Source organism: Amphibalanus amphitrite, unplaced genomic scaffold (genome assembly GCF_019059575.1).
Source record: "Amphibalanus amphitrite isolate SeventyFive unplaced genomic scaffold, NRLGWU_Aamphi_draft 002321F_arrow, whole genome shotgun sequence".
Classification (NCBI taxonomy): domain Eukaryota; kingdom Metazoa; phylum Arthropoda; class Thecostraca; order Balanomorpha; family Balanidae; genus Amphibalanus; species Amphibalanus amphitrite.
The window spans coordinates 1-15,209 of NW_024883792.1; the positions used below are offsets into that span (position 1 = coordinate 1).

The following is a 15,209-nucleotide window of genomic DNA, read 5'->3' on the forward strand; positions in this document are numbered from 1 at the left end:
GGGGGGGGCGGATAACCGACCCCCGTCAGTGCGCGGGATATATTTCTTCACCAAAAAGGCACAGAAACTAATTCCAAATCGGATGATGGACTCACTGCACTCACAATGCCCCGCATTTCACATGATAAGCTTGGCATGCTATCTATAGAGACATGCCCTTTTCATTCGTTCAGCTCGCCTCTTCTCCGAACCATGCTTGGATCTTCAAGGGCTAAAGCGAACCATTCGAACCAAATGGAACGTTACAAGTTGTGTGACACTTATTTTTTTTTTGCACACACTGTGCACGTGGAAGCAATTCTTCAGAACTAATCGTGGGGTCAGAATGACGCACATATTTTTTGAATGTCGACGTCTCAGCAATTCAGCGTTGTTACGATTTCCTTTTATTGCAGCAACTACTACAGTGACAGTCATATCCCTAAAGCATGAACGTATTTCCAGCGTTTACATGCGACATACGTATATTTCTCAGGCACTATACTCTGTTCCGTTTTAAGCTTGCAGCCGAAGTGCCCTGCTGAAAGCAGTGTCTGATTGCTGTATATACAGCTCTTACATTATATAAGACGCAAATTCTTGAGCGGAGGAGCGATCTGCCGAAAAAACTCCGACTGCAAGCTTGATATGGAACAGACTATAACACGATATGCCCAAAATTCGAAACACGAGAACAGATGATACATCGCATAACGATGAAAGATAGGTCGGTGGTTAAACGAAAATTGCATCAAATATGAAGAGCGGTACTCATATAATGGTATTAGTTGAAATGAAATGAATGAATAATATCAAATTGTCTTTGTGAAACGCTTGGCTCCTATCGTTGAAATAGATGAAGACCTAACTTTACTTATTAACTATAAACATCATTGTGATTCAACCAAGATGCATTCATTTAAAACCTTAATTAGCGCATAATAAGGCGATGTACCTACAAGCTATGCCCTTGAGGATGGCCTCACAACTGGCGATGTCTTGCCTAACAGTCCACTTTGTCCGAGTGATTGTTGGTAACTCAGTGTGGATGGGTAACTCACTGGACTTGGTAACTTAGTAAAGCGATGAACTGATAGCCAAGGGATGGCGCAATGTGACGACAAACAAAGTGAAACAAGTTCACAGTTTCTTTCAATATCGAGACGATGGAATTGCAGTGATTTACTGATAGAAGCAGAAGACCTTATTTATCTACGTTATGCCAAAAGAAAAAAAAACATTATGGTTATTAGTTGAATGCAGTTGTGAAACAATTTATTGGTAACATGTGACGTCTTATATATAGTAAGCCTCAATCAAGTTCATCTCTCCACAAATCATTCACACACTTTCACTTCATGTTCTAGATCGCATTCCAGCCTTCGAAACTCATGTCATGTGCCATCGCGTGTCATTTTCTTTCGCAGATGGCTTCCCACTACGCTTGCTCTGACCGTAGGGTAAGTGAATCGTTCGTTTCGGTCGCGTATATCGTTCAGCAACGCTCCCCGGGTCATGCCCACCTTAGAGACGTAAGTAGAAGTACACCGCGTTCCACTCGATATAGTAGGCCCTCGCGGGCCTGGTAACTGGCTCGGCACACATCCGCTCGACTAGTCCGTCCCCGCTGGCCCACGGAGGCCCGCGGAGACCTACACTGGGAATGGAGGCCCACAGAGCCCCATTGAGGCCCCACAGAGCCCCACGGCGGCCCCAAGAAGGCCCCCCGCGGCCCACAGAGGCCCACGGAGGCCCATCTCACACCGCTGTGACTCTCGGTGGCCCGCGAGGTGTCTAGATGCCGCGCTCAGCGTCCAGGGGCAGTGCCTCCACTATGACGGCCTCGTCGGTGACCAGCGGCGGGTTCCTGCCGCCCAGCACCTCGTTGGCCAGACTCTCCTGGCGGATCTCGCCGAGGAACGCCGACTCCTTGCTGTTGGTGAAGCCGGCGCTGCCGCGGGTCAGCGGCCGACCCCCGGTGCGTATCTCGTTGGGCCGGCCGTCGGCGCCACTGCTGGCCGTGTTCTGACCGGGCCGGGGTGCCGCCTGGAACCGCACAGACGTCACGGGACGCTCCGGCTCCAACGGCAGGGCCTCGATGATGACGGCGTCCGTCTCAGTGACCTTGGGCGGGTCACGCGACTCGATACGGTTCTGCAGCATCTCGATCAGGAAGGCGTTGTCCTTCGAGTTCTGCGGAGCAGCGGGCGGGAGGGTTGTGAATACAGAGGCAACTATCTGAGAAACGGTGAATGTGGCTATGAAATAACCATAGACTATATGTAGAATCTACGTTGAATAACACTGAGCAGAATGCATTCAAAAGTCAATACTAAAACTAACGGTTTCATTAGGTTTGTATCATTTATGTCTGCACTTATACCTCCAATTGAATGCGTATCGTTTCAAAATCATAACTATAACTACGTGAAGTGTCAAGAGGTTTTGTATCCATTACCGAAACTCCATTTTAATGATGATTTCATTCGCTCTACGAGCCTAATTCAATCACATACATCACTTCCCTCATGGACGTCTTAACCGTTCACTTCTGACTCAGTCTATATCATCTACGAATCTAGCTTGGGATCACAGGCTCGGGAATGTGACGTAATCTGAGGTGATATGAAATCAAGCTTCGAAGCAAGTAGACATCCTCTAAGTCGGGATGGATACCAATTAGCTTCTGTTACATAATACCTGTTCCGACTGTTCCCAACCGGAAAACAGGGCAAAGAACCCGAACAAAGGCACATTTTGTTTAGATTGTGGCGGTGTCAATGAACTTTGGAGCGGCAGGGTGGCCAGAATTATCACTGGTCTCACATGACTCAATGGTCATGCCAGTGTGTTGACTGTTGGCTGTTGATAATAATGAAGCAGTGCCTATAAAACGGATGTATGACAGTGCAACGATGTGAATATCTGACAGCGAAATGCGACGGTATAATTGTGTGAGTGAGTAAACAGCGCCCCAACCCAGTACCTATACACGGACCTTTCCGATGGCGACGACGGTGCCGGCCGGGCCGAGCGGTCCGTCGGACAGGGTGCGGAAGGCGGGCGGCGCGGCGCGGTGTGAGTAGCTGTAGGTCAGCGTGCCGCCGCCGTCCGGGTAGGTGACGCTGTACGAGCCCTGGATGTTGCCCAGCGCGTCGCGTGACTCCTCCTTGGTCTGCTCGGGACCGGCGAACCGGTAACTGTAGCTGGAGGCCGGGCTGAACTGGGGCCGCGCCGCCGCCGTCGCCAGCAGACAGGTCACGCTCAGCAGACTCAGCGGCATCTGTGGGAGGAGGGGAGAGATGGTCAGACCTATGGACCCAGCAGACTCAGTGGCATCTGTGAGAGGGGGAGGGCTGGTCAGATATGGACCCAGCAGATTCAGCGTACCCAGCAGACTGAGCGGTATGTGAGGGGGGAGGGATACTGGTCGACGAACAGCAGGATATGAAGGTATACAATAAACTGGAAAGGATGAGTAAGTTCTTTGAAAGCCGACAAGTTCTGAGGAGCACTACTCTGCTATCAAGTTATGGCGGAAAATGTAGTAATTATGCACTGAAGTCCAGACCATCAAACTATAAACTTGTAATTCGTATATCACTGTGCTTTTACTATTTTACTGTGCAAGGTGTCAATAAGATCATCATATTAATTTATTTTCGTGTAATAGATCATGATATCACAGGCTCAGTTGGTCGCCAATTAATTAAGACGGATAACATCTGCACAAATTTTCCACTCGTAACTGACGTATGTAATTGTACGATGGACAAGGAGGGCATCACGAGTGACTGAAGTTGATGATCAATCCGATGACGGAACTGGTCAGTTGACTGCCAAAAAATAGAGCTCAGTGACAGTACTGTCGCTGATTTTTCCATAACTCTTTTGATGTCGATCACGTTTTCATCGCCGGGTTCCTGGTATTTCTCTCCGAAAATCAATTATCTACTTGGATCAATGTCTGGGTAGCGTATACGTGACGGGTTCACTGAACTGCCTACATCGCAGGTCGCTGCCCCGAAGATGGGTTGAACAGGGCTGTCCGGGTTGAGGAAACACTCAGACACTGACAATTGATGTAGGTTCCAGACGGCGTGTGTGTAAACTGATGATAATTTGATGACGTCAAATTATTAAATCGTCTGCCGCCGGTGATTTGCAAAATGCCAGGTCCGGTACGGCTGAATGCATGAGGAAGCAGTTACTTCACGCCGTGGGGCGGGACCTCCCGTGTGGCTGCCTGGGAGCGTATAATTGGCTGGGTCATCTCCGGTCCGAGAGGAGCTTACTCACTGTGTGACGTCACTCATAATGACTGCCCTCGGCTGGACTCGTGATCGATGGGCACGGACTGCCTATTTTCGCTAACGTTGAGGAACTGACAACGTGGTGGTAAGTCATGGCCCTCTGCATCACTAGATTAAACAACTAATAACCGGGTCAAAAGTGAGGTATTATGGATTAGCCAGCCTGTAATAGATTCACACTTGCAGCAATCAAATTGGGCACTGATGACGGAACTGGTGGGACTGAGTACACGTCCCATACCCTGATCCCGTCAGTAGATATTTACGCGGTACTCTGGCAAAAAAAAAAAAACATATTTCTACTTGCCAACTGGACCTGAAACCTGTCGGCACTGATGGCAATTTATTTATTTCCCTGATTTTATCAGGTGCTTGCACTGTTGAGTGTTGAGTCATATGGGTTTTGAGCAGAGGAAGTAGGCATCCTTTCACATTACTTCTCCCATCTGATTTTTGCGATATCCCGCGATCAATCTGACACGAGCACCTATCCTCCGATAGTAAATACAAGCGAAGATGGGTGTTCTCCGCCCATCCCTGCGGCCAGCTAGCTTCATTTTCGCCCTCTTCCTCCCACGTCCGCCGATGTTCGAGCCACAAAAGGCCAGTCCTCTGCCCACGCTAGTGAGAGCGCGACTTTAGCACGTAACTGCCTGCTCTAGCTTAACAGAAACGGGCCTGATGAGGCCACCATCGCATTTTTCCTCTGGTCCTCTTGTTTTTAACATTTTCATTCCTCTCCCTCTCCCCTCTCTCTCTCTCTCTCTCTCTCTCTCTCTCTCTCTCTCTCTCTCTCTCTCTCTCTCTCTCTCTCTCTCCCTGGCCGTCTCTACACTTTGGCGGCGTGAATCACACGGACATAGTCCGGTGTGTCTCCGCCGATTCCATGTCCTCTCCCCCTGAGGCCCGGACTCGGGACTTCTTCTTCTCTCTGAGAGCGGTTCACTGACCGTGACCTTGCTGGTGACCTTGATGAGCGGGCGCGGCCGTCTGGCCAGTGCAGGGGGCCTCCGTTAGACCCGCGCCTGACGACCGGCCGGCCGGGCGCGGGGTGTCAGAACGGAGCTGACAGACGCGCGCGGCCCCCGACACGATGACGCCGCCGCCGCCGCCGCCGCCGCCGCCGCCGGTGGCCTTGATGGCGGCGGGAGGTGGCGGCGGCGGTCACCGGTCCTGGCCACCCCGAGTGCTCCCGGCCGGGGCATGGTGCGCAGTGTCGCCAGTAAGCCGGAGTCTCGGCGGTCCTGGCCGGTCGCCAGTCGACCAGAACTGCCGAGCGTGACTCCGGGGCCGGCACAACCCCGTGTTACGTGGGTAAGCCGAGCGCGAGGTGTCAGCCAGGGCGGTCGGGCGACAGTTCCGGACCAGTGCGGGGTGGATGCCCTCTTCTCACGGCCACTATTACTACGCTGCCGAGTGGGCCCACTTCCTGAGGCTCTGCAGCCTGCTGAAAAGTTACGCAAGGTGCGGCTGCACGCATGACAAGATATACGGGAATCACCTATAGGAAGGGATGCAGGTATGGAGTATGCAGAAAGATGTAGACGTTTTGTTTTATAGTACACAATCCCGTCAATAAGATCAACACGTATCTTACTCCTAATACAAAAGAGCTCAACTGCTCATCTTACGCATGTTTTTATGGGTTTATTTTTTAATCGAAAAACCTTTTACAACTTTTATCGGTTTTTAGGGCGATGAACCTCCAGTGATCGCAAAAAAGGTAGATTATGGAAATGCTCCAGTGTTCTGAAGATCGGGCGGTGGTTGGGCCTGTCCTTCGATGCCGTTTTTATAGCTCCGCTGTCTCCGCGGCCTCATGTCTCCAGCCGACCGGCTGTCTCTGGCGCTGACAGCGTCTGCCGGTGTCGGCCCGGGTCGCCATCTGATCCCCACACACACACTTCTGACGGCAGGCGATATAAATGGACCGCTGGGCAGGTCAATAAATGGTCCTCACAGAAAGCACGGATAGATAGAACAGACCATGGAGGGTGACAGGTCGAGCACAGGCGGATAGACGAGGGAGCTCAGACGGACCTCCGACGGATCATCGTCGGACCATAAATGGACCGCGGAGCGGGCTGGTCCGACCCCGCCCGGGCCGCGGGCCGACACGCCCACAACGGCGTGTGATCTGCGCGCGCCACCGCCGCCCCATCCGACACCAGACAGCCCCCGCGCCTCATGGCAAGAAACCGTTGTCGGCATGCAAGGTCGGAGCCGCGGGCGGCGTCCGGCTCCAAGGTAAACTGGTGGCCGGCGGCGCAGCGGGGAGGGCCTCCGTCTCCCTCCTGCATCGGCAGGAGTCTCCGTCTCCCTCCTTCATCGGCAGGAGCTTTATCTCCCCCTCCTTCATCGGCAGGAGTCTCCGTCTCCTTCCTTCATCGGCAGGAGTCTCCGTCTCCCTCCTTCATCGGCAGGAGCTCTCGTCTCCCCCAATCGTTGACTGAAGCTTTATCTCTCCAGTCTCCCTTCTTCATCAGCTGAGCTCCCAGTCTACTTTTCTTTCATCTTCGACGAACAACGTCTCTCGTCTCTCTTTATCAGCAGCTATCAAACGGTTTTGACCAAGTCTATGGTATAATCATCTACGGTGTCTACGTGATGTAAAATGCGTCGGTCTTACAAAAAAATGAGACTTTTATGCATCTATTAGTACATGATTTTCAACTGCTCTTTGAAGATAGAGAAATATCAGGTGATTGCGTGTAGATACTCATTTTTGTCAGTTATGATCGTAAAAAATATGCAGGTGTTTCAGCTTAGAAGGGCTCAAGGCTGTTTATCTCACAGATGAATTCTACTGGACGCTTATTACATCGGTTAATCCGTTATTGATTGAGATATGTGTTCTCACATTGGAGTCGTGGTGAGGTGCTTAAACTGGACTGGCTTCCGCAAAGGGCTGCTGATTTGTTTTGAATAACACGCTGCAATTAAACATACTCGTTGCATGCCACTGCAGCTGTGCCTCTCAATGTTTGCAAAGAAAAAAGGTTACAGGGATGATCTTCAATCGACGCCGAGCTTCCTTTGACTGCTCCGATATGTAATGCGTCCACTTAGAAGGGAAGTTTTGATGAGTGAGCGCAGCCTACCGACCTGCCCTCGCACAAACATGCCGAGTACAAAACCGTGTCTCTCGAACTCACCAGTCGCAAATACCTAGCCGGCCGTTTATCGACACGGGGTCCAATGAAGCCTAGCCTCTGCTCATCACTCTGCTGAGCACAGTCGACATCTGAGTGACGGGCCGCTATAGACTGGCAGCTATATGCGCCGCTGAGCGGCTAGGTGGACCAGCATCTGTTAATGGACTAGCAACGATAGCAAAGCCGATGCAGAATCATAAATTATTTATGAGCAGAGTGCAATATGAGGGCGGCTTTCACTCAAACGTTTAATCCACAGAAGTGCAATATCGGTATATTTGGTTATTTATCGAGAAACAAATATGAATGGTCTTTAACAATTACGTGTTCCTGTGCAAGCAAGTGGTTAAATAAAGCAGGCACATTGCAAGCAATATGCCCTTGTAGCAATTAGCAAAGGTGTCCTTTGATTTGCCCTCAGGGCTCAGACTGCATCATCAGACTATGTGTCAGACTACGTATGTACGTGCAGACCTTAGGAGACTGTGCATAGCGGCTGGATATGTTTATATTATCCGCACTTCGACTTGCTCGAAGCGTGGGTATAATTTATGCTCGTCATTGATGCTGATGTGCAATTATTTGGCGATTTAATATACAGAGCAGCCGGTAAGCAAAAAAAAAAAATCACCATAGGTATGCAGAGCTGACTAACAAAAACTGATTATCTGCTTAGTGTTGATATAGTAAGCTAGTCATATCGACCCTCAGCCACCTTTGGTTCTCACGTTTTACTCTCACCATACGCAAAGTGAACAGCTATACCTATAAGCTCCGAAATGAGACTAATTGAGCGACCCGGATGACAAACAAGTGGGGCTCTAATCACAACCGGCGATGTCTTCCTTGTGTTTGCCTTGGGGAGATTTTGTCAAGGACGCCAAAACCAGCCCGGTAAGGAGAGACCCACTGCATGCACGCCAGATGACATGCTTCCGTGAGCAGGTATTCCACATATACAATCGCCCAACCGTTACCCCGAGTAACAAGGCACCAAACTGGATCTGCATCGAACCTAAGGGCGGAACGCAGAAGGAAGTGATTGCTTTTTGTGATGGTCGAACCCGTTACCATTGCGGTACTTATTGGAGATGTACACCTGCGTTATTGACTCTGTGACTGGAGTGACCCTGGATCGGATAATTAGGCACGCATCTTTGGGGACGGCTAAGTTGCAGGCTTCTCTATGTATACCAGCCCTCAGCTCAGCAGCCAGGCGAGGCTTATACACACTACACAGGAATATTGCGGTAAGGCTGACATCGGAGGTTCTCTAGGCTCAAGTTCAATCGGAGGCCAGTAGGTACCTGATTTCCTGGATTTTCTGTTGTCCTCATTGCATTGAGTACTATGGGAACTTACGGATAAAAACGCAGACTGTGGGCTACACCGTTGACCGTACAGATGTCAACAAGACAGCCTTGATCGACAAATTAAAATATGAAATATAATGAACTAGCTGGGCAGCCTAAAAATAGCATGCCAATTACAAGGTGTAGATTACGTTCATGCATTAATTGAAAGACAAACAACACCTTTTTCTTGAACTTTGGACAGGTGCCGTTACAAGCTTGGGGCTGACCTAAAACTGACCACCAATGTGAATTGGAAAACTGTTCTTCAGAGCGATGAGCTGTCAGAGTGCCGTTGAGATACCTTTACGGATCTGAGCCTGATGCAAGCATAAGCCGGACTTGAAATAGACGAGTAAAAATAGCCGATATTGCAGAGCAGGAAATGCCGAGAGAAGCCTACTTATGCCGGGAGCGCGCGTGTCTCCGGATGGTCCGGACAGATTTGCCTCTACCCGTTCCGCAGCGCCGCCTCCCCAGCCGCGGGGCCGGGCCGCGGCGGCCTTCCACCGCGAGGCGTCACTTTCTCCCCGCCCCTGTGTCCCCGGCAGAGGCGCCTCAGAACAGGTTTGTCGCCCCGTGGTCACAGCACGTGCAGCCGACCTGGCAGCCGCCACAATCGAGCGGTGCCGAACCGCCGCCTGAACGGGCCCCGCCGTCCCGCGAGCCATTCATTCAGATGACAGCGCACGTCATCCAGGACATATGTGAAGGAGAGAGCCGCAGAACACCACGTGAAAACGCTCCGCAGAGTCATATCCAGCCCCAGCTGATGTCATGCACCTCGCAGGCGCAGCAACGTCACATTAGTTAAACTGAAATTGAAAGGTAGCAAATGGCTGATAATGGACCTCCAATAGATTACAGGTGGCCTTCGAGTGACTTCCCTCAGCTGGTAGCTCGCCGTAAAATGCTGCAGAGCGATCCCTGCTGGTGATAGGAGTAGCTGGAGGCTGCGAAGGGCGATCGATAGTGCAGCAGCGGAGGGAGTACATGTGATGGACACAGCCCCCCGGGCAGGTGACAGCCTGGCAGCCGTCTTTCTTTGTACAACAGAGCCATAGATCAGCTCCAACAGTCCGGGAGGGCCCGACAAATCACCATCCCCAGCGACACTCGCTCAGAAAAGCCGATAGAGGTCTGCGGACCGGTGAACAACAATCTGTATATCCAAATTGGGCGTCCCGAGATTCGTTGATGAATACAGCCTAACCCAATGCTGTTTGTGTTTTGTCATCCGTATCTCTGATTATCTCGATTGAGGCTTGCCTTTTGGGTATCTCCGGAGCAGGCCACGCTCACTCACACAGCAAATATCAAATATAAAGGAATAGAGACAGCTCTAAAGAGATTTGTAACATGGTAAGCTGTTCTACAATAACATCTTCTTCTCAACACGACACCTAGCATCGAAACAACATCGCAGTGCAATGTTTATAGGCCCCAAAACAATTCCAACAGTTCACCTCATAATTGTTGATCTTTTATCTCATAATCTGGCAAAATAGGATGCAAGTGTCTTTTACCTTAGTGACTGGTGGGATCCAATGAGTTCTGAAAATAAAGGGCCTGCAAACTAATGAGTCCAGGCATTGCGTGATGTAGCGTGTAATAACATCATCCAATCATTGTGCAATGTGATCGATGTCTGCCTGTTGCAGCAATGATTGTCAGTGATGAATAATTTGAGTAGATAGTCAAACTCAAGTCGCGATAAAGATTGTGACTACTACATGTGGAATTCACGTAAGCTGCATGAATTCAAGTTGTTGCGGCATTTAGTACAGGTCCTTGACACGGATAATTTGTGGCCAGTTGTGGGTAGCCAGCCGTTCCTAATCAGAAGGCAGACTCAGGGCAAGTTGTGGTCAGTCTCTGCGATATGTAGCAAGAATCGATAAACACTTAAAAGGCGCACGTTTTACGCAACAGCCGTATAGCATTCAGCACAGCATTCCACCGTAAGCCATATAGCTAGTTGGAAAGATTTGAGGCATACGCAGCTTTAGGCATGCCTGGATTACCGACAGCGGCATTAGCGTTCTGGGGATTACGGCCTTCTTGGACATTGCTAAACAAAATAATTGGTTATGTCAATGTCGCCGTTAAACCACGCATAGATAGATACCATTGTTTTTCTATTGCTGCATAGTAGGCCTAGCGTTTTCTTATCACTTCAAATTCGCAATGGCTTTAAACATCAGCCGGTCAGCCCCACACATAGCAGATGATGCGATATTAGGGTCGAACAGCATGTAACAGAATAGAGTAAGTCTTAACCCTATTAGTGGCAGGCTCCTGGCTACCCCCTATTAGTGGCAGGGGGGGGGGCTGTTTACGACCCCCCTTTGATATCTCGAGATCTAACGGGCCGATTTTCAAAATTCAAACGGCATTCGATTTCGCTCAACGAGATCTACATTTCTAAAAAAAATAAAATTGAAAAATGTCAATAGGGGGGTAGAGGGGGGTAAAAACGGGCAAATTGCAGATACATTTTAGACTGTTTATCACGGCCAGGTTTCTGAACCAATCTTAACGCAACTTTTGCCGATCGATAGAGAATGAACCAGGAATTCACATGGATCCTAAAAATATGCATTTTCAAAAATCATAGGCGGATACAGATCATTGAGATTGGGGGTACACAAAAAGTATAGTAAATAAGGTTTTTGTTGGTACTGTTTCTAAAAAGGGTGGCAATGGTCTTGTTATGTTACAATTTTCTTATGAGAGAACGACTAAAATTGTAGTGGTCATGCATAGGCGGTGTCAGGGCACCTATGTTGGGAGGTAAAAAATAACCCCCCTTTTTGGACGCCTGGATCCGCCTATTATAGCAAAAACGTGTCAAAAGAGGAAACACAATAACTTTGTATATGTTATCACATGATACCTTTCATTCACTGTTCGTAAAACTGGTGCAGCATCGTGATCTTCGCCCAAATGACTCGCTTCACGAATAGGACCCCCCAATTCCCAGTGCTCTGGAGCCGCCCCTGGTAAAGTTATGAACTTGAAATTTTCAGGGAATGTGCCCAATTTAGTTTTAGGAAAAGTCAGAAAATTTCAGCATCGTAGCTTCAGCGGTTTCGCAGATATTCCCGAAAAACCTGAGGGGTGGATAAAAACAACCCCCCTGCCACTAATAGGGTTAACCCGCGCCCCGCTGGGCTATTCAGCCATACGCGGGGGGGGCAGATTCTGCCCCCCCCCTGTCTAACTTCCGAACCAATGGTCGTAGAAAGACGGGGAAAACGGCAATCGAAAGCTCTCAACAAGGCGGATCTAAAGAGCCCAATTTTTTTTTTGTTTAAGTAGGTCAGAGGTCAGGTCAAGGTCAGGTCAAGGGTACAAGATGCAAGTTTCTACAGTATCGGCCTTGCACCGTAGTTAGCGAAGAATGGACTGAGACTGATTGCCCAAAACGTGTTTTTAGACTACCAAGACAATATTCGTTGCATACAATGTCATTCAAAGGTCAAGGTCAAGGTCAGGTCAGGTCAGGTCAGGTCAGGTCACCAAAAACAAAATATAGAAAAGGGCATGTGCGACACATGTTTTATGGGTCATTTTACTCATAGAATTCAATAGGCACACTCCATAAGTGATATGGACCACCTCTGGATGAATTTCAGGTCGAGGTCAGGTCAAGGTCAGGTCAAGTTAGGTCAAATTTTGAAGTTGGTTGTTAAGGCCTAAAAAGGTGTCTATCTGATGCAGTTTTTCACGGCGAATCGAATGGTGCTATTTTTGTTTCCGTACGAGGTCTAGAACTTCCAAAAAATCATTTTTCAAAATTTTTGTGTGTCGTGACGTCATAAGATTTTGAATAACTCCCACATTATTGAACCGATTCTTCTAAAAATTGGTATGTAGGTGCACATACACCACTTCGCTGACATATATTCGGGTTTTTTCGATACACTCAAAATTTTGGATTTTATAATTATTTTCCCAAAAAGTCAGTTTTTTTTTTAAATTTGGGCCAAAATCCAAAATTTTCAAAAAACCGAGATAGCCATTTGATAGACAAAGTAGAATCACGTATAACCTTTTTGTTACGTCTTGATTCCTTTAAAAATGAAGATGTTAGCGGCGTTTGAAGTTTTGCCGTTTTTTAGGCGAAAATGGCGAACATGACGTCACTAAAACGTCAATTTCTAAAAAAAAAAAAATCCGACGGATTTCGCTCAAATTTTCAGGGAACGTGTCAAATTGATGTATAATAAGGTACTGAAAGTTTTACGTCGCTGGCGTGACGCGTTTAGAAGTTATTGGCGAAAAACGGGAGGGGGGGGCAGATTCTGCCCCCCCCCCCCAGCGGGGCGCGGGTTAATACTTTATGATGCTAGCTAATAGGAAAGTTTACATCTCACATGCATGTGTGAAAATTTCAAGGATATCATATTACTAAAACGTGTTTATTTGCATTTTTATGAGGTCGTCAAAAATGTGAGAAAAATTGTTGTTTATTTTCGTTAGCTCAGGTATGCAACTGGCGGGTCACTGCCCGACCCATGCCTTGCGTTTGACTGAAAGTCGGTGTACTAATATGGCCAATGACACCAGACGAACTCAGCGGACACGAGCTCTGTCAGCTCTGCTACTGCTGTCAGCTCTGCTACTGACAGAGCCTGCTATTAAAGTGCTATATAGACAGGCTGACAGGCTCTGTCAGCTCATCTGCTCGCGACTGGTCCGGTGCACCGATACCGACTCGTTACCGGTGACCGTGGGATGATTCATCACTGCTAGCTAGATCACTAGCTAATCAGGCCGGTTCATCACTGCCAGCTGCCTCAACAAATGATCGTGTTACTGTATCATTGCGGTATGTCTGATAGCTGAATTGATCGCGTTAGTTTGACTGCGAACTGTTTCACCTAATGATCAGGTTGGTGTATAAGCGGCTCATCGCAGCTCAGCGAATGAACATGTCAGGAATAATCTAATCGGTGACTGAGAAAATCAGCGGCTCAGCGGCTCAGCGGCTCAGCAGCTCAGCGGCTCAGCGGCTCAGAATCTCAGCGATCAGCGACTCAGCGTAAAGACTTCCGTTACTCGGGTTACGGTTAGCCGTCTGGACATACAGACGTAATCGGTCATCGGTAATCGGCCATGGACCGAGCTTTTTGGTGTGCTAGAAAAGCACAAAAAAAAGTGATTCCAGTGATTTACCATGATAGTTTAAGCAAATGATTATCTGGTGGTTCTCATTCGCTCCCAATTCAGCTCTTAGCTAGGTTTGCAAATAAAAATAGGCATTTTTTCTTGTAACCCGTTTATTAGATATAAATCGATTTACCAATATATCCAACAATTTAACTGACTATGAATAAAATCAAAAGTTCGATCAATCTATTCTCTTTTTCCAAATGTGTTATATCTCTTTTATGTTTGATGAAATATGACATTTATAATTGATAATCGGTGAAAAATATTGTGGTTTGTAGCCCTTTTCAGTATAATTCATTTTGATATTGTCTTCTGTAAAATGTATCCGATTAAAATTGTAAGCAAAATTGCAACAAAATATAAATTTGCATAGCTGACCTTCACTTCACTTCCATCATAGCTTTTGAACCGACGCATATTTGATGCGTCTACTTTGTAGCAAAATCAATGTTTCACACCTCTCCATTGTTCCTTAGAATTACGTTATTTGTTAACCGCACATAACCCATACCTACAATTCATGCAGTCATTAGTCATTACCATTTCGTAGACGCATACAAAGTACCTCACGTGCACGTGCATACAAAATCACCATTGTGCACGGTCTACTGTCATTCAGCCCTGCGACAATACTAACGCGTCCTATATCGGTTCCCACGCCCCTGCTCATTCCCCGGGGTTCCATCACTCACCCTGTACGCGGCCATGTCTCTCTGAGCAGTTGTCTCTGTGTGTGAACAGCACTGTGCGCCGCCGATCGCCGCCGGACCGGACACCCGTACCGCGTCAACCCGCGCCCGCCAGTGAGCCGGCGCCGACCTTGCCGGAGCTGATATAGCCCCACCGGAGGCGGCAGCGGTCTGAGTCTGAGTCTCACGGCGCCGTACGGAGCGAGGGGCGCGGCCGCTACTGGGCACCCGGGTCACCCAGGAACCACCGGAGACCCAGAAATACTGCGATGTGTAAGGTGACAAGAGTAGTGAGCGATGACATCGCACTGACTACAGTCCAGTGACCGGTAACCAATGCGGAACAGGGCACCGGAGAGGGACACTGGAGAAGGTCCGGGCCTTCAGGGCTGGCAGAGCGACGACCGGCCTCCGCCCTAACATCCTGTTCTTTATCTGCAGGCTGCACCGCGTGGGCGCGTCACTTCATCATTAGGGTGATGAGTGCAGATCACGGCACTTTGTTCACCAGTGGAGGATGAATTTTACAGTCGAGCTGAGTGG

At 48.7% G+C, this 15,209-nt stretch overlaps 1 protein-coding gene across 1 annotated transcript; it reads right to left on the minus strand.

The window, feature by feature from the left end:
* Window positions 1-370: 370 nt before the first annotated feature.
* LOC122376805 lies at window positions 371-14,838 on the minus strand. The gene is made up of 3 exons (XM_043356756.1): window positions 14,670-14,838; window positions 2,978-3,262; window positions 371-2,172 (listed from the first exon to the last, which is right to left on the minus strand). Exons 1-3 carry the CDS (start codon window positions 14,682-14,684, stop codon window positions 1,774-1,776), a joined length of 699 nt encoding a protein of 232 aa, XP_043212691.1. The 5' UTR covers window positions 14,685-14,838; the 3' UTR covers window positions 371-1,773.
* Window positions 14,839-15,209: the final 371 nt, after the last annotated feature.

What these genes read in the sequence shown, in the direction of transcription:
- LOC122376805 (XM_043356756.1), bottom strand. An exon ending in CCGTCGTCGCCATCGGAAAG is followed by an intron (nt 2,173 to 2,977) that starts GTCCGTGTATAG and finishes GCTGCTCCGCAG; the next exon opens with AACTCGAAGGACAACGCCTT.